Here is a 19,272-nt window from a genome sequence, read left to right as displayed (position 1 = left end):
AGGGATTACAAACCTAATTGATTCTACCAGAAAATCCTATTCGATTTTAAGATCTACAGACCTAATCAAAGTGACTTTCCCTGTAAATGATATAAAGCATGCTAGATTCTGGCAGGTGGGTGGTTTAGCAGTGGTTTAGCAGTGGTTAACTATGATTTTTCCCCCTGTAAATGGTTAAACACCACCGAAGTCAATTTCTGTAAATGCACCAACACTCAAACTTCTTAATTAGGGATAATTTCTTCCCAAGATTTTGTCTTCTTGGAGTCGATCTTAATGGTAAGGAATGGCAAAAGTTTACAAGTTTGTCTTCAAAAGATTGGGATCTGGTGGGGAGAGAGAGAGAGAGAGAGAGAGAGAGAGAGAGAGATGAGAACTAGCTTGTGAGTTTATTAACTTTTTTGTTCTTATGATCTCGATTTCTGACATTCAGACCAGCTTTCCCAGATGTTCCTTATGAAGATTAGTCTTGTTTGCCATGTTAGGGTTTTCTGTTCTTCTCTATTTTTGCACTCTTTCCCTATCTTCAGATTGCAGGTCTCTAACAATGATTGAAATTATCATAAAAAATACCCACTGAAACCTGATGAATTGAAGGGAAAAGCAAAGAATGGGAAGAGAATGTTGTTGCAGAGGGTGGGGCCAAAAGGGGACTCTGGATTTTTATTTTTTTTAATTTCTTTTTTCTTTTCTTTTTTTCTTTTCTTTTTTTTTTTTTTTTTTTTGGTGCTGGGTGGTTTCCCAAAAGTGGGGCAGTGGCAGGTGATTTTCAACAGGTGAACATGGGTGAAGGGGGAATCCTTTCACCCCGTCTATATGGTTTTTGAGAATAGGATATGGGGGTAAAGTGGTAATTTCATTTAGTCGGGGGTATTATGGTCATTTCTTTCTCACATTAACACCTTTGGAGCTGTGTTAGTTTGAGCAGGACCCAAATGTAATATTTGCAATAATAGGGACCAATACGGATTTTAACCCTAAACATATAGCATGTTTAGCAACACAGGTTACCAACTAATCATTAAAGAAAGTAGCAAAGATGAAACAAAGAAAAATTGAAACTACAAACAATAAGCCTAATTAGAAAGGGAAAGGGCTAATCACTCGAGTAATCAATATTTGAATAAGACTAAGTCTTCATAAATACCAAACACTAGCAATAAGAAGATGAAAAGAAGATAACATGCCTGATCCATTAAATATTGAGTGATATCTTTTACTCCTGAACCTTTGACACCCGAAATCATGAAATATCTACAAAATAAATGCAAAAGCAATTCGTCAAAAACTTGCACCACCAGAATATTATCAAAGAAAATAACAATACCTTTGATATCCAGGAAGATCCCCAAATTCCTTGGCAACTTTCAACAAGTCCTTCTTCACTTCCACCAGATCAACTTTATTCATGCACAACACTCGCTTTTGCTTTGGGTGTGCCTGTTCTCCCAAATGTTTAATCAGCCGTATGACCCTTTTGTCAGGCCTATATAAAAGCAAGAGTTAACATTTCAAGTTATCAGTGCTCCCACACAAACCACAAGCTATATATATATATATATATATATATATATAAGAGTAAATTCATCCGGAACCATAATAAGTATAATCCAAGGCAAGATCAAGTAGAAAAAAGTTCTCCCAAGAACAAGACAGAGACTACTAGGAGATCCCAGTGAGAACAATGGGGTCTAAAATTGGTTGGAGAATGAGATGACCTCAAGATGGCAACCACAAGAAAAGTAATAAACAAAATCCCACAAATTAGTAACTGTGTAGCTGCAAGTAGGCTGAAAGTTCTTCTTAAACGTAAAATGAACCCAAAAATAGAAGAACTCAATCAAAAACAAGATGAAGCAAAGACTGAACAGCCTTTGAATGCCCCCCTTGGTTGGGTGTCCAAGCAGCGCAGCAATACACTAGAATCCTATTAAAACAGAACCAAATCTAATAATTTTTTAACAGCACTGTAGGACTTTTTTGGAATGGATCCCGGGGGAGTTTCTACTTAAGATGTGTCTTTAGGGGAACAAAAAATCCGGATAAGAGGACTGATTTGAACTTCAGCCTCAGTGAAAGACTCTTAAAAAACATGGCTTAGTTTAGCAAAATTAGGAGCTTATGGTGATGTAACCCCTAAATCAAGGGCCAGTCTTCACGATCAATCCAAGTGAACCAGAAGTAAAATTAGGGTTTCACTTGATTGATTCTAGGGTTGGGGATAGGGTAAACAAGAATCGGGTATGGTTTAGAAGCTAGGGTTTGATGAATCTTAAATCTGAACCTTGCTGTATTTTAAATTCAGACTTAAAATTTCAGGTCTAGGGTTTACGAAGATTAAGTTTCTTTTTAGAAATAAGGGCTTCTTGGGTTTTGGGGATTTAGAACAGCAAAGGAAGTAAGGTCTACTCTAGGGTTGGGTTGGTCCGATTGGGCTGAAATTGAGAGGAAAGGTCACTACGGTTGGGGGAATAAGGTTCCTAAGGTTTGGGACAGATCCAACAATTAGACTGCCGTAGATTTGACCTTGCAATTTGGTCCCTATTGAAGTCCGAAAATTCCATGAAAACTCCAGAAAAATAGAAAAGCACGAGTGTGATATGGGAATTGGGGTTATGGTTCTGGGGGATGAATAGGGATGCTTCTAGGGTGGAGTGTTAGGGAATGGAAGGGGCAATAATTCCTAAAGAAATTGGGATGTGGGAGGGGGAGAAGTGAGCACAAGTTAGGGAGGAGGAGAAAGAGGCTGCAATGGGTTGGGAGAGAAGAAGGGTAGGGGCAGGGTGTTAGAATACTTGCTGAGGAGAGAGAGATTAAAAATTTGCAGCAAAATCTGAAACACAAAGCAGTCGCAGGTTTCCTCCCTTGGAAACCCACAACTCCACGCAATATCTTCCTTCAATCAAATTTAATTAATCATCAAAGCTGATTCATTTACAAGCAATGGGGGATATTTATAGCCTTACAATTTATATGAAGGGCTTATGCTAGGACTCAACATTGGAAAGTAAATCAAACTAGGACTTCTACTTGGACTCAACTTAGAAAGCAAACATACAAGGACTCTTAAGCTCTGTTTGGCATGAGTTTTCTTTTTTATTTTTACCCAAGGAATCGTTTTCAACTGTGTTTGGTACCATTTATGGGACCCATTTCTATTTAAAAAGGACTGAAGAAAATACAAAACTGAAAATAGATAGAGATCTGTTTCTTACTTTGGTTTTCAACTCTTTTTGCAAAGGGTTTAAAACCCACGTGATATTATGAGGGTAAAATTATAAATGTGTAGATTTTATAAGATTACTTCTTCTTTCTCTCACTTGTTCAGCTGTTCCTCAACACCACGAACATGGCCAACAGGCGCACAAGATTCATGCCAATTGAAGGTCATGATCTTACCCCACACCTATCCTGCTTCCTCTCTAGTGCTCTCTGCAATTCCTCTCCTCAGTCCTTTAAGAGGAATTGTAAAGAGTCTCTATTGCTCAGTCTCACCAAGACAAGTAGATAGAAACGGATGCTTTGAAGATGAGACTCTTCGCTGGTGATTGTCATGCTCTTGGCCGCCTCAGCGGTTTAGAATGTCACCGCAGCTGAAGCTCCGCACCCACTCCCACTTTGGATGCAGCCATCTTCATTCCTACCACATTAACTTCTCTAATTGCTCTTGCATTCAGATTATTCTGTCTCTGTTTTATGAAGTTTGAAAAATCTCTTTCGCTGCTCCCAATTTATGTTCAATAGAAGAAGCAATTTCAGGTCCCACAACTTGAATTAGTTTCAAAACCAACCCCATCATAAGTTAAAAGGGGATTTTGGCATCGTTTCTCTATACTAATCCTAAGCCACTAGGGTATTTGATCTTCTGAAGCAAGTAAATGCATTTGGCAAAGATTTGGTTCTCTGGAGAGTCTCTTCGATATTTGTTTGCTCCTCCAGGGTAGTTTTATTTTATTACTTCCCAAATAATGATTTACAATTTACAAAGAAGTCTAAACTCCAACAAAATGGTCAGTAACACAAGAATGAAATATACATAATTAGGAGAGCTTTCTTGGATTTTTTTTTTTTTTTTTTTGGGGGGGGGGGGTAACAAAGTCGCTTTATTTATATAGGGAAACTGGGCATGGGGATATTACATATGCCACCGACAAGGATTGAACCCACAACCTCTCCACTGAGAGGTGAGGTTCTCAACCATTCCGCTAACCTTGCATCTTAAGAATAAATATTCACTGCCAACCATTTTTTCCTAAAACTATCTGTAACCTGATCAGGAGTTTAGATTCAAGTTCAACAACAACAAACCTTGTCCCAACTAAATGGAGTCGGCTACGTGGATTTTTGCCTTCCAATCAATTATGTTTGAGGTCATGCTAGATACAAGGCCTAAGCTATGCATATCCTTTCTCACTACTTTTCTTAAGGTTATCTTAGGTGTACCCCTAGCTCTTCTAGTCCCTTCAATATGGATTATATCACTTCTCTGTACAGGGGCTTTTATAGGTCTCTGTTGAACGTGGTCATGCCACCTCAAACAACTTTCTCGAAGCTTATCACTTATAGGAGCAACTCCCAAACCAACTCTAATATGATCATTCCTTATCTTATCCTTTCTAGTTTTGCCACTCGTCCATCTTAGCATCCTCATTTCTGTTACACTGAGTTTATCCATATGATTCTTTTTAACAGCCCAACACTCTGCACTATACATCATAGATGGTCGAACAACGGTCCTTTAAAATTTTCCTTTAAGCTTTAATGGAATATGTCAATCACACAAGACCCCGAAGGCCCGGACGTTCCTCTCCACTTCATCCACCCTATTTTAATTCTTTGGGAAATATCATCCTCTATATCACCTCTTTTATTTATGATTGAACCTAGGTACCTAAAACAATCACTCTAAGGAATCTCCTTATCGTCCAGTATCACCACCTCATCGTTTGCCTGATCATGACTAAAGTTACAAACTAGATATTATGTCTCCGTTCTACTTAGTTTAAAGCCTCTTGATTCCAAAGTTGCTATCCATGATTCTAATTCGGTATTCATCACCACTTGAGTCTCATCTATCAACACAATATCATCAGCAAAAAGCATACACCAGGGACCTCATCTTGAATGTCTTTGGTTAATTCATCCATTACAAGTGCAAATAGATATGGGCTTAAAGTTGATCATTGATGTAGTCCCAACTGTCATTGGGAATTCATTACTTTGTCCCCTCACTATTCCTACACTTGTCACCATACATATCCTTAACTATGTCTACATATTTACTTGCAACACTTCTTTTCTCTAGTACTTCCTAAATTAACGCTCTAGGAACTCTATCATACGCTTTTTCTAGGTTAATAAATACCATATAAAGGTCTTTACTACACTCTCTATACCTTTCCCTAAGTCTCCTAATTAGGTAAATAGTCTCTGTTGTAGATCTTCCCGGCATAAACCCAAACTGGTTCTTTGTAATTGTAGTTAAGTGTCTCAAACAGGTTTCAATTACTCTCCCATAATTCCATAGTATGGTTCATCAGTTTAATGCCCCTATAGTTATTACAATTTACAGCTTTGAATATCTCCTTTATTTTTGTGAATTGGAACCACGATGCTTCTCTTCCATTCATCTGGCATTTTCCCTCTACTCGTAATCTTATTAAACAACTTAATCAACCAAACTAGTCCATGGATTCTTAAGCTCTACCAAACTTCTATTGGGATTTCATCAGGACCTTGTGTCTTGCCGAGTTTCATCCTCCTTAGTGCTTCTTTTACTTCGGACATCAAAATTCTCCGTAAATAAGTTTGAAAATTGGTGCCTTGGTGGATGGTGTAATTGTGCGAATCATAGGTGTTTGAAGTATTCTCATTTAGTAGACTAGAGAATAGATTTTCCATCTTTTCTTAATGTCTTCATCACATACTAGTACTTTACCATCTCCATTTTTAAAACATCTAACATGGACGAGATCTCTACTCTTCTTATCCCTCATCTTAGATTCTTAGCTATCTTATAAATAGATTTTTTTTCCCTTCCTTCGTGCGCAACTTACTGTATAACTCTTCATATTTCTTTTCCCTTGCTTTTCCCACAATTTTCTTAGCTTCATTTCTATCCAACCTATACCTTTGAAGATCCTCAACATCCTTAGTTCTTTGCCATGTCTTAAAACTAGCTTTCTTATTCCTAATGGCAGCTTGAACCTCACTATCCCACCACCAAGTCTCTCTATAAGAATGAAGCTTTCCTTTTGATTCACCTAGGACATCTTTAGCCACCCTCTTGATACACATAGCCATCTCATTCCACATTGCATTAGTGTCTTCCTTAAAATCCCACTTTCCATGTTTGACTACTTCATTAGCGAAGGACTTCAAACACTCTCCTTTCAAGTTCCACCATCTTATCCTAGGATAGTTAACCTTGCACCTTTTATGAGTTTTTGGGGTTAGGCACATATCCAAGACCACAAGTCTAAGTTATGCAATTAAGTTTTCCCCTGGTATCACCTTACAATCCTTGCACAACAATCTATTAGTCCTTCTAGTTAGGAAGAAATCTATTTGGCTTTTATGATGTCCACTTTTGAAGGTAATTCAATGCTCCTCTCTCTTTTTGAAGTAAGTATTTACAATAGATAGATTCAAAGCAACAGAAAAATCCAAAATTGAGATCCCTTCCTTATTCCTCTCTCCAAAACTATATCCTCCATGTACACTCTTAAAGCCTCTTTAATCTTTCTCAATATGTCCATTTAGATCACCTCCTATGATAATCTTTTCTCTTGACGAATTCCTTGCATCAATCCATCCATATTCCCAAAATTCTAGCTTTAGACTTTCATCGAATCCTACTTAAGGTGCATATGCACAAATTATATTTACGAACTTTTTCTCCATTACAAGCTTGGTAGAAAATGAAAAACATAGAGAGAACATATGATAGGTCAATTGAGAAAAGTTACTCACTTGGAAAGATGCCTATGGACATCAAAAATAACCATTAACACATCATAAAGGTTAATCGAGCTCCAACTACTTTGTGCACGAACTCTTGCATCAGTTTTACAAGGGTAACCACGGCTATCCAACATTAGTCCTGGAGTATCAAAGAAACACTGTTCAAAAGACATCAGTACATTGTATCAGTAGAACATAAACCGGCCAAGAAAGTAAAAAGACCACAAGTTGGATAACATTTAAAGACATATGTGCATCAAATGCAGATTCAATAAATGAAACATATACCAGATATCTTTTCCACATTACAAATACAGTGAACATAATTGGAAGCAAATGTATTAACTTTTGCAACAGGCAACAAGAAGCCAGAACTCAAAACCTGATAGGACGTTCAGTTGAGGGACCAAAGGACCAAGCAAACTACCCACCTACATCTTGGGTAGTGGAATGCACCATAGGCCCACTTAACGGGTTGGATTTGAACAGGAAAAAACCCCAAAAAAAAAAAAAAAAAAAACAAAACCCCCAACCAAAACAAAAAAACAAAAAAAACAACACATAAAAAAATAAAAAAAAAAAAAAAATTATAAAAAAAAAAAAAAAAAAAAAAAAATTAGTTTTAAAAAAAAAAAAAAAAAAGGTGGGTATAAATAAAAAAAAATTTTTTTTTTTTAAAAAATATTTTTATTTTATTATATAAAAAAAAAAAAAATGGGGGTGGGGGGGGGGGTTTTTTATTTTATAAATAATAAAAAAAAAAAAAAAAAGAGTTTGTTTATAAAATAAGAAGAGAGAAAAATAAAATAAGGGAGGGGGTATGAAAATAAAAAAAAAAACCCAAAAAGAAAAAAAAAAAGAAAGAAAGATAGTAAGAAAAAAAAAAAAAAAAAAAAGAATTCTTTTAATATTTTTTTTTTTTTTTTTTTTTTTTTTTTTTTTTTTTGGAATCTATTAGGAGTCTAATAAGAGTTTGTATAGGAGTTAAGTTAGAGTTTGTATTCATATAGAATTCTATTCCTTGTAATATTCTACTTTCCACTTAATTATAAATAAAGGGCTTGAGATCATGGATCAATAAGCCATTCTGCCAAACATTGTATTTCTACATGGCATCAGAGCCTAAATTCGATTAGGTTGTTCTTCTATTTTTTCTATTTCTTCAAACCCATTAACCCACAGCAGATTACCTTTTTTCTCCAAAACCCTTCGCAGTTTTTTCTTGTTCTTCTACAACCTAATTCTGCAACCATCGTTTGGCAGAATTTTTTTTCCTTTTCAAACCCATCGCACCGCTGCACTATTGTTTCAGTTCCACCTCGAAGATCAGAGAAAAAAAAGGGAAAGAAGAAGAGAAGAAGAACCACAACCTGCTGCTGCTTCTTGCGATTAGAATCACAGGTGTGGCTGCTGCTGCTGCTGCTTCAGCTAGAGTTTGCATCGATTGCAAACCCTCACAAATCCATCGCAACCAATTTCTTTCTCTGCACTACAGTGGGCTCGACCAAGAAGAAAAGGAAAGAAGAAGAGAAGAAAGAGAAGAAGAGAAGCCACCATCGCCTTCACCTTTACTTCCGATTCTGATCACAGCCTCTACCATCGAACCAGGTAACCCTTTCTATATCCCGTCTCCCTTGTTAAGCTGGCCCTTCAAAAAAACCCATTGAGCCATAATTTGTTCCCTAATTCTCTTTGGCCGAACCAGATTTGGTTTTTTTTCCAAATTCCCAAACCAAATTTAGATCATATTTTAAAACCAAATTTACCAAACCAAACCAAACCATTACATATTTGGCTGAACCATATTATTATAATTTTTCTTCTAATCTACTATTCTGTTAGAAAAAAAAAAAAAAAAAAAAAAAAAAAAAGGGAAAAAAAGGGAAAAAGGAGATTTGATCATATCATTGTTTGGGTATTGCATTGTGCGACGTTTTAGTTTTTTTTCACAAGGTGACTGAAGAACTGCAGACAATTTTTTCAACATGGCAACTATCGATGGTACTACTGCTCCCACCGGCCCTGAACATTACCCAAATTTTCATCCTCTTTCGGTAAGATTTGATGGGACAAATTATTTGATTTGGTCACGATCTGCTTACTTAACTATTGCTGGAAGAGGACTTGTTGGATACATTACGGGCACCACTATCAAACCTTCTACCACAAAGGCGTTTCCCAGGAAAAATGGATCTCGAATGACTCTCTTATTATGTCATTTCTCTTGAATTCCATGATTCCAAATATTGCCCGTGGATATCTATTACTTGATACTGCTGCCCAAATCTGGAAGGCTACTACTGAAACATATGGACAGTTGGGGAATGATGCACGAGGTTTATGAGCTACGAAAGAAGCTTCATGAGACTACCCAAAAGGAACCGATTGTGGCCCACTATTATCTTTGAGTTGCGATCTCTTTGGCAAGAGTTGGATCATTATGGGGATTATCACCCCACTAATCCAGATGATGTGGCGACTTATAAGAAGCACATTGATAAGATTCGAGTATATGACTTCTTGGCAGGTTTGAACGTGGAGTACGATCAGATCAGAGTACAAGTCTTAAGTCGTTCTCCCTTTCCTACACTAGAACGGTCTTATGCTCTTGTTCGGTGTGAGGAAAGTCGTCGATTAGCCATGCTTCATACTCCTATTTTGGAGAAATCAGCTTTCCGATCTGTTCGCACTAAATCTGATCCGGCTAAGGAGATTGTCAAGTGTGAGCACTGTCACAAACCCTATCATACTAAGGAAAATTGTTGGAAACTCCATGGGAAGCCTGCTGATTTTGAGAAAAAAAGAGCACAAAAAAAAGGAAAATCGAAAGCTCATATCTCTCGAGACAGCTTTCCACAAGCACCCTCTCGTAGATGTTGGTCTCTCGCAGGAGGAGTTAACTTCTTTGCGACGTATTCTCGCAATCTTCTACTGCGCGGTACAGCCTCTACCACTGCTTCCTCTACTAATCAAACCAACTCCTACCTTGCTACTTCGGGTAAAACTTTTACAAGCTTCCAAGTTTCTTCGGTTTCTACTCCTTGGATTATTGATACCGGAGCCACGATCATATGACAGGTTTATCCTCTTTTTTCTTACAATATGCTCCAACTTCCCGGAAAGGATAAAGTTCGAATTGCTTGATGGCTCCTATTCTTCCATTCGTTGGAAAAGGGACCATTCAACATTCTCCATCCCCTGTCTTTGTCTAAAGTTTTACATGTTCCCTCTTTCTCTACTAACTTGCTCTCTATCAGCAGTCTTACACATGACTTAAATTGTAAAGTGACATTTTTCCCATCTTATTGTGTCTTTCAGGATCTGGTAACGGGGAAGGAGATTGGACGTGGTAAACTAGACAATGGACTTTATTTGCTCAAGCCGATTGAAGGATCTACTTCGCTCTCCGACTACATCTTCTAATCAAGTCCATTCGGTAATATCAGACCTTCATCAGTGGCACCGTAGGCTAGGTCACCCCCCTCTAGGAACTCTTAAGAAAATATTTCCTGATTTAGTTTCTTCTTGTAATGAGGATGATTTTTTTTGTGAAGCCTGCATTTTTGCGAAGCAAACTCGTTCTACTTATTTACCTTCTCTTCATAATAGAAAAAATATTCCTTTTATGTTAATTCATACTGATGTGTGGGGTCCCTGCCGACGTGTGTCTATCACTGGCCATAGGTACTTTGTTACTTTTATTGATTGTCACTCTCGTTCTACATGGATTTATCTTTTAAAACAAAAAAATGAAGTTTTCCGATGTTTTCGTGATTTTCATAATATGATTAAAACTCAGTTCAATGCCACCGTGAAGATCCTTCGCAGTGACAATGGCACAGTAGTATATTGATGGTGAATTTCAAAGATATCTCTCGACGACGGCATAATACATCAGACTAGTTGCGTTGATACGGCTGCCCAAAATGGGGTGGCCGAAAGGAAGAATCGACATCTCTTAGAGATAGCCCGTTCTATTATGATTGCTATGAATGTACCTGACCAAGATCTTGGAGTGATGCTATTCTCATCGCTTCTTACCTTATGAATAGGATGCCCAGAGGATACTTGGTTTTAAATGTCCTAATGAGATTCTTCAAGGAGCCTCTTCTTTTGTTATTTCTCCAAAGGTTTTTGGATGCGTGTGTTATGCCAGAATCACAGCCCACCAGAGTAAGTTGGCTCCCCGCAGCCTACGCTGCATATTTTTGGGGTATTCTCGCTACTCGAAAAGGGTACAAATGTTATCATCCTCCCTCCAAGAAAACCATTGTATCCATGGATGTACTTTTTCATGAGTTTTGCCCTTACTATACACCTCTCCAGGGGGGAGAGTCCTAGAGGAGAGGTGTTCTTTCCGACTCTAGATCTTCCTTTCACACACCAACACAACTTAAGAGTCCCGGAAGAGTTTCCCGACTGTGGGGAGACTTCGGCCAAGATACCCGAGGACTCTAATCCTCCCCCTTCAATTTCTCGAACCATGTGAAGAACCTAGCCAAGGGGGAGACCACTCTGTGAGACACACCGGTTGGGGTCTTTCAAAACCGGATTGACCAAAATAAAGAGGTGCAGACTTATCGGAGGAAGAAATACAACCGGCTAAAGCAGGTGGAGAAAGGGGATACGTTACCACTTCGGTCTCCCCGCTCCGTAATCGGATTCCTACCGAGGTATCTTCTTCGATCTTCCTATTTGTTAGAAAAGGGGTCGGATCTTGTACTCAACATCCCATAGCTAAATATGTTTCTTATAACTCTTTGTCCGACTCCTACCGTGCTTTTATATCCTCTCTCGTCATCCGTATCCGTTCCTAAAAGTTGGCAGAAGCCTATGCCGATAAGAGATGGAAGGAAGCTATGGTAGAGGAAATGCAGAGCAATGAAGAAAAATGACACTTGGGAGCTGGTTACACTTCCTCCGAAAAAAAACAAAGTGGGCTGCAAATGGGTATTTGTGGTTAAACAAAATATGGATGGATCGATCAACAAGTTGAAAGCTAGACTAGTTGCAAAGGGGGTTTACCCGGACCTATGGGATTGATTATCGGAGACCTTTGCCCCGGTTGCGAAACTAAATACCGTCGAGTTCTCGTTGTGTCCGTAGCTGTGAACAAACACTGGAACTTGCACCAACTAGACGTAAAGAATGCCTTCTTACATGGGGAGTTAGCGAGAAGAGGTCTATATGGAAATCCCACATGGTTTTTCCGATGACAATACGGGCAGGGAAAGTCTGTCGGTTGAAGAGGTCAATATATGGGTTAAAACAGTCTCCTAGATGCTGGTTTGGACGCCTTCAGAAGGCAATGACTTCTATTGGGTACAAGCAAAGCAATGCTGATCATACACTATTTGTCAAGAAGTCAAGTACTAACATCACACTTCTCATTGTCTATGTAGACGATATTGTCATCACAGGGAATGATGGTGAAGAAATTCAAAAGTTGAAGGACTATCTTGGCAAAGAGTTTGAAATTAAAGATCTAGGGAAGTTACAAGATTTCCTAGGGATTGAGGTGGCTCGATCAAATAAAGGTATATTCCTATCCCAAAGAAAGTATGTCCTAGATCTATTATCAGAAGTGGGAATGTTGGGGTGTAAAGTAGTTGATACCCCTATTGAAGCTGGAGCTAAACTTAAAGAAAAAGAGGGAGAACCAAGTGGACAAAGGAAGATACCAAAGGCTGGTAGGGAAGCTTATCTACTTGTCTCACACCGGGCCGCATGACATTGCTTATGTTGTAGGTATAGTGAGTCAATTCATGCATGATCCATATTTAGCTCATATGAAGGTCTGTTATCGAATACTACAGGTATTTGAAGGGAACTCCTGGAAAAGGAATACTTTTGTCACCCACCGATAATCTAAAAGTAGAAGCATACACCGATGCAGATCGGGCTGGATCTCCGTACGTAAAGTCAATTTCAGGTTGTTATACCTTTATTGGAGGAAATCTAGTTACTTGGAGAAGTAAGAAACAGAATGTGGTAGCTTTATCTAGTACTGAAGCTGAATATAGGGCTATGGTTCGTGGAGTTTGTGAGCTACTATGGTTGAAAGGCTTGCTGCAAGATATTGGAGTCCAAGTTCCAAACCCCATGATGTTATATTGTGACAACAAGGCTGCTATTAGTATTGCTAATAATCCAAAGGCAACATGATCGAACTAAGCACATTGAAATTGACAGGTTTTTTGTCAAAGGAAAGTTGGAACAAGGGCTTATCTGCATGCCTTTTGTAAGATCTGAAGACCAATTAGCAGATGTTTTCACTAAGGGATTGAAAGAAAGAGATTTCCTTCCTATTGTAGGCAAGTTAGGCATGAGTAATATCTATGCCTCAACTTGAGGGGGAGTGTTGGAATCTATTAGGAGTCTAATAAGAGTTTGTATAGGAGTTAAGTTAGAGTTTGTATTCATATAGAATTCTATTCCTTGTAATATTCTACTTTCCACTTAATTATAAATAAAGGGCTTGAGATCATGGATCAATAAGCCATTCCCCCAAAAAATTTTTTTTTTTTTTTTTTTTTTTTTTTTTCATTCTCTTTGATGTTCGTTAAAATTTCAGCACCTGCAGTCAGCCTAGAGATTGAAAGAAAATTCAGAAAGACGAAGAAGAATAGAAGACAACTGAAGAAGAAGAGAAGGGGGAGAGAGCTTGCATGTATGTTTGGCTCTTCCCTGGAACTTTATTTATAATGTAAAATCAAGTCTTAGTTTATGAAAGTTTCTTAAACTGAGTTACAGCAAAAAGAAAAATTACCTTTTGCACAGAATCTCCAAAATCTACTAAAAGGGACACTATCCTAGGGAGATTCCTTGTCAACGAAGCAATAAGAAAAATACAAAGTAACCAAAATAGAAATTAACCAAAACAGAAACCTAAAGTAATATAGAAAGTGATATTCTAACAATGTAAAGGATTAAGGACCTGTTTGGTTACATGAATCCAGAGATTTGAAATCTCAGGATTCACAAATGGGAGATTAATACCCGTTTGGTTGTGTGAATTCCTAGATTCATGAAATCTAGGGATTCCCCTTATTACACTAAAAACATGAATCTGTAGATTTATGGGTATGAGGTGAAATCCAAAGATTTCACCCATACTATATGTTGCTGCACAATCCTGTTCGTCCCTTCAGCCGGTTGAACCTGCAAGGATGAGCTCGACCGTGGAGGTCGAGTTTTCACCTCCGACATCTAGTTAGGAATCCGACTAAGGAAGGCAAGAAAGTAATGAACAATAATAATACGAATAGTGATCGTTTTATTCAATGTACCTTTCTCTTGTGTTCTCATACCTTTTTATAGCTTTTCTAAATATGAGTTTGATTGGGACTCAAACCTTAATTACGTTGCGATCTGAATCTTAGTCATTGAGTCCTACTCAAACACGAGTAGTAGAGTCTTGACTGAATGTTGTCTCCTTAGCTAGAATCTTATTCAGATTTACCTTGTTATTCAGCCTTTGTACTTATTCGACCGACCTTGACTTGGTCCGTTTATCTTGATCCAATCTAGTCGGGCCAGGTTCAAACCAAACTGGTTTGATTTCGATCTAGGTCGGACTAGGCTCAAACCGAACTGGTTTAAGCTTATTTATTCTTTCCTTATCATAAGCCCCCCAGTCTTCGGAATCCGGTCCTCAGGCTGTTCAGATTGTGGAGACTTTTTAAGCTCGAATTTTGGTGATGAAGCTCAGGAAATCCGACCACGATAACTTTGCATATTTGTAGGTTGATTTTAAGGCTGACGTCACCTGACAATTAACTGCGCCACAATAACTGGCAAAGACGGCGCACGTTCTCTGAGGTCATCGTGCTCCTAACACATGGCCCTGTCTTTATGGCCTTTCATAATGACATTTCTATTTTCAAAAATGCTGGAATTCCAACCGGCTTTGTTATTTAATCAGCAGCCTTTAGATTGGAATCCTTTAGAAGAGACTTTGTACGTGATCGTTGGATGCAGAAGCCTTTAAAGCCATTAGATTAGGAGCTTTTTATGCCTTTCCTTTGTCATCCATTAGATTTGGATTTTTTAGGAAGTATATAAATCTGTGCTTCCCTAAGCCATTTCACTTTTTTACTGTGTTACTGTTGTGTCTGTGGAGAAGACGAAAGTTGCAGATTTTTCTAAAGCTTCTTCTCGACCTTCCGAGAAGCTCTCTCTTCGATTCTTCTCACAAGTAAGTTCGTCTTTCTCTCCTGGTCATTTTCATCCACTTTGCTCTTTATTTGGTGTTATCGTCTGAGAGTATTTTTCTTTTTTCTTTTCTTTGAACTCTACTTTTCATTTCTTCCCTTTAAGCCATTGTAACCGTAGCTTTCACTTAGTGATGGGTGTTAAAAAGAGAGCTTTTAGACCCTCTAATGACTTCTTCTGGTCATTCGTCTTCTGAGAATGAGACTGTTCGACCTGGGGGCAGTGAGGCTTCCTCTTCGGGGTATAGTGATACTAAGAGTGATACCTCTGTTGACCCTTCCTTGTCTCCTAGTGTTCATCCAAACTTGCTTAGTGATGAGGAGTTTAGGACTTTAAGTATTCGTGGTCGGTTTAACAAAAACAGGCTAAGATGGCTGACAAATCTTTCTCCCTCCGAACTTGCTTTTGAAAGAAGTCGTCCTAGGACCTCCGAACATATAGATTTCGATCCAAGTAGTTCAGGTCCAAGCTTTTATCCTTCCGAGCTGACGGAGAGTGATTTGGAACTCATTTGAGCTCGTTATTCCATCCCAGATAATTTTGTGCTTAGAGTCCCTGCTTCCTATGATCGGGCTCACCGACCTCATTTGGGGGAGTTTGTTGTGTATGAGGATGCCTTTGTCAGTGGTTTTAGGCTTCCCGTGCACCCAGTCTTTGTAGATACTCTTAATCAATTTGGGATGTGTCCAAGGATGTTAGCGCCAAATAGTTGGCGTAACATAGTTTGTTTTTGGGGCTTTTGTAAACAGAAGGAGGTCGGTGTGACTCCGACCTTAAATTTGTTCGTTCAATTTTTTATGCATAAGAAACAGGAGCAAAGTCGTTGGTTCTATCTTTCCAAACGAACTGCTCTTCAGTCTGGATGGGAGGGTAACTTTGTTGGGACAGGAACCCTTCCCTCAAATACTAAGGGTTGGAGGTCTAGATACTTCTTTGTTCGCCCTCCCTCCTCCGATTTTCCGACCTCTTGGCCAAAAAATCCTAGGGAAGGTTCAAATATTCCTCCTCCCCTTTCATCATCCGAGCAGGAAGCAAGGGATCGTATTCGGATGATCCCTACTGAAGATCGGAACTTGCTTGCTGTGAATGGATTTTGTCCGAAATATCCCAATATTCTTCATCTTTGGGGTTTCTTGACCGGGAAGATGTATGCTTTTGCTTTTTGCTTTAATTCATTTATATTTTGCCAAGTTAACTTACTCGGTAGGTGATGCAGTGTTGATCGGTGAGGATGATCTTGCTGATGCTGCAGTTACTATGTTGGAGGTGGAGGCAAAGCATCCGACCAAGCCAGACAAAGTACGAGCTGATCAGGCTTCTCCATCTAAGGATAAGAAGACTGCTGCTAAAGATAAGTCATCTTCCCATGTTCGGAAAGATAACCCTTCCGACTTCCCTCCCCGACCAACAAAGAAAGTGGCCAGTAAGAAGAGCTCGGGTCATTCTGATCCTCACCCCTTTTTAGGTGAGGATGTTTTTGGTCAAGAGGTTCCAGCTGAGGTCAGGGCTTCAGGCTCCTCGGGCTCCACCAATATTCTTCTACCAAACTGGTCGGTTGGATGGAAACTCTTCGGTATTCCGGGGTGAGTCTCCCTTGATGTCTAGAGTTGACAATGAGTGGCTTGGTGGAGCTATCCTTCCATCCAACTTTGAATACCTTCAAAGTTTTGGTCGTCTGCAAGCGCACGAGATACTCGTGAGGTATGGATATTTCCTTCTTGTATCGAAGGTTACTTTTCTTTATTTCATTTGTAAACTCCTCGCCTTTTTGTGTGCAGGATGGCTTGTGCTTTGGTCCAATCTCTGGGTCAAAGCATTGACTCTGCTCGGCAAGACTATTATGCTCTTCAGGAAGCCAATCAGCGCAACAAGAGGTTGGAAGAGGAGCTGACAGTCCAACAACAGTGCCTTGATTGCTCGGGAGGCCGAGCTTCTCAGTGAGGTGGCTGCGCTAAAGGGGAGGAATGAAGCTGTGGAGCTTGAGAAAACCTCTCTTCAGACATCCTTGGAAGAAATGCAAGGATCCTTGGTCGGTAAGGAGGCTGAGATTTCCAGTCTCCGAGCTAAGTTAGAGAGCTCGGATCATCAAGTTGCTAAATTGATGAAGGTCGTTGAGGAGAAAGCTCCCTTGCGTATTTGAAGATATCCCCCACCAGCTCGTATTGAAGTTATAAAAAGGTGGGTCAAGACAGCTGGCTGTAGGAAATTTATGACCAAGGTAGCTGCGCCAGAATATATCTATGCTCGGCGTCATACCTACCAAGGCCTTATTGCAACTTTCAAGGATTTAGATTTAGAGAGATTTCAGAACTTGATTGATCCTAGAATCTATGACGATCTCAAGATTCCCCGACCTGCCTGGTGTGCTGATCTACCAAGGTTTCCCAAGCCTCAAGAGGTTGAAGTAGTTGATTTTCTGGAAAACTGGGATCCCTTGCCTGAGGCTGGTAGTTCGGACACCTCTTCCTCAAAAGGCAAAGCAGCTCAGAAAACAGAAGAGAAGCTTTAGAGCTTTGTTCTGTCAAAGTCTTTTTTGTATGTATGGCCTTTTTGGCCTTTACTTTATTTTCTATCTTTCTCTATTTGTGATCTCTGCTTGTTCGGAATGAAGCAGTTTATTAAAGATTTCTCAATTTGATCAATGCTTTTGTCTTTTCGAACATAATAGCTTGATTGTTTGTAAAGAGTTAAATCTTTTTTTGTGCCTAAGTGACTTAGGGCTTTTTGTGCCTAAGTTGCTTAGGGCTTTTTGTGCCTAAGTTGCTTAGGGCTTTTCTTCCCGACCTTAGTAGGTCGGTGGCCTAAGTGGCTTAGGTCTTTTTGTGCCTAAGTGACTTAGGGCTTTTTGTGCCTAAGTTGCTTAGGGCTTTTCTTCCCGACCTTAGTAGGTCGGTGACCTAAGTGGCTTAGGTCTTTTTGTGCCTAAGTGACTTAGGGCTTTTTGTGCCTAAGTTGCTTAGGGCTTTTTGTGCCTAAGTTGCTTAGGGCTTTTCTTCCCGACAGTTTTAGGCAGGTGGCCTAAGTGGCTTAGGTCTTTTTGTGCCTAAGTTGCTTAGGGCTTTGGTGCCTAAATTGCTTAGGGCTTTTCTTCCCGACCTTAGTAGGTCGGTGGCCTAAGTGACTTAGGTCTTTTTATGCCTAAGTGACTTAGGGCTTTGGTGCCTAAATTGCTTAGGGCTTTTCTTCCCGACCTTAGTAGGTCGGTGGCCTAAGTGACTTAGGTCTTTTTGTGCCTATGTGACTTAGGGCTTTGGTGCCTAAATTGCTTAGGGCTTTTCTTCCCGACCTTAGTAGGTCGGTTTATGATTTTAACTTCTGTTGGTACTCCCTTGATCATCCTAGCTAGGTATTCTAGCTTGAGCCGTGATGATATGTTGAAACTTCAAGAACTTTATTCAATGGGAGAAAAATTCATAATGTCTGAATCACGGACTACTGTGTGAATATCTAAACTAAAAGAAAAAACTGAAAAATTTCAAGATTTGTTGAGGATTTTATACTATTGATAGTATTTCCTCAAGTTGTTTGAATTCCAAGCCCGGGGTATTAGTTGCCCGGTCTCTGGATCTCGCAGCTTGTATGCTCCCGGGGCAACTTGTTGTACTACAATGTACGGTCCTTCCTAGTTTGGAGCAAGCTTTCCTTGATTTGTCGGATCGGAAGCAGATGATTTACGAAGGACTAGATCTCCAGGGAGATATTGTCGCAGTTTAACCCTTGCATTGTAATGTGTTGCAATGCGTCTTTGGTATTCTTCCAAACGATATTGTGCCTTATCTCTGACTTCCTCAATGAAGTCTATGTTTGCCCTCATTCCTTCGATGTTTGCTTCTTCATTGAATTCTTCTTCCCTGATAGATCCGACCTTAACCTCTACGGGAATCCGAGCTTCGACTCCATAAGCTAGTCAGAATGGAGATTCGCCGGTGGTCGTTTTGGCAATAGTTTGATAAGACCAGAATACTTTAGGTAACTCTTCTACCCATCTGCCTTTAGACTGGTCCAATCTTTTCTTCAATCCTTCAAGCATTGATTTATTAGTAACTTCTACTTGACCATTACTTTGTGGATATGCTACAGAGGACCAACGATGTT

At 39.3% G+C, this 19,272-nt stretch overlaps 1 protein-coding gene across 1 annotated transcript in view; it reads right to left on the bottom strand.

The window, feature by feature from the left end:
• LOC149006026 (GTP-binding protein ERG-like) overlaps positions 1 to 19,272 on the bottom strand; it is a 48,574-nt gene that overhangs the window by 1,590 nt on the left and 27,712 nt on the right. The window contains exons 3-5 of the mRNA XM_089169602.1: positions 6,973 to 7,121; positions 1,328 to 1,486; positions 1,184 to 1,254 (exon numbers count right to left, since the gene is read on the bottom strand). Coding sequence (XP_089025728.1) covers positions 1,184 to 1,254; positions 1,328 to 1,486; positions 6,973 to 7,121 — 379 coding nt within the window. The remainder of the gene's footprint in view (positions 1 to 1,183; positions 1,255 to 1,327; positions 1,487 to 6,972; positions 7,122 to 19,272) is intronic.

This window comes from Hakea prostrata, chromosome 9 (genome assembly GCF_041222555.1).
Source record: "Hakea prostrata isolate BN-2017 chromosome 9, UWA_Hpros_2, whole genome shotgun sequence".
NCBI classification, from domain to species: Eukaryota; Viridiplantae; Streptophyta; class Magnoliopsida; order Proteales; family Proteaceae; genus Hakea; species Hakea prostrata.
Note: the sequence above shows the minus strand (reverse complement) of the source record. Positions and strands in the feature narration are given on the sequence as shown.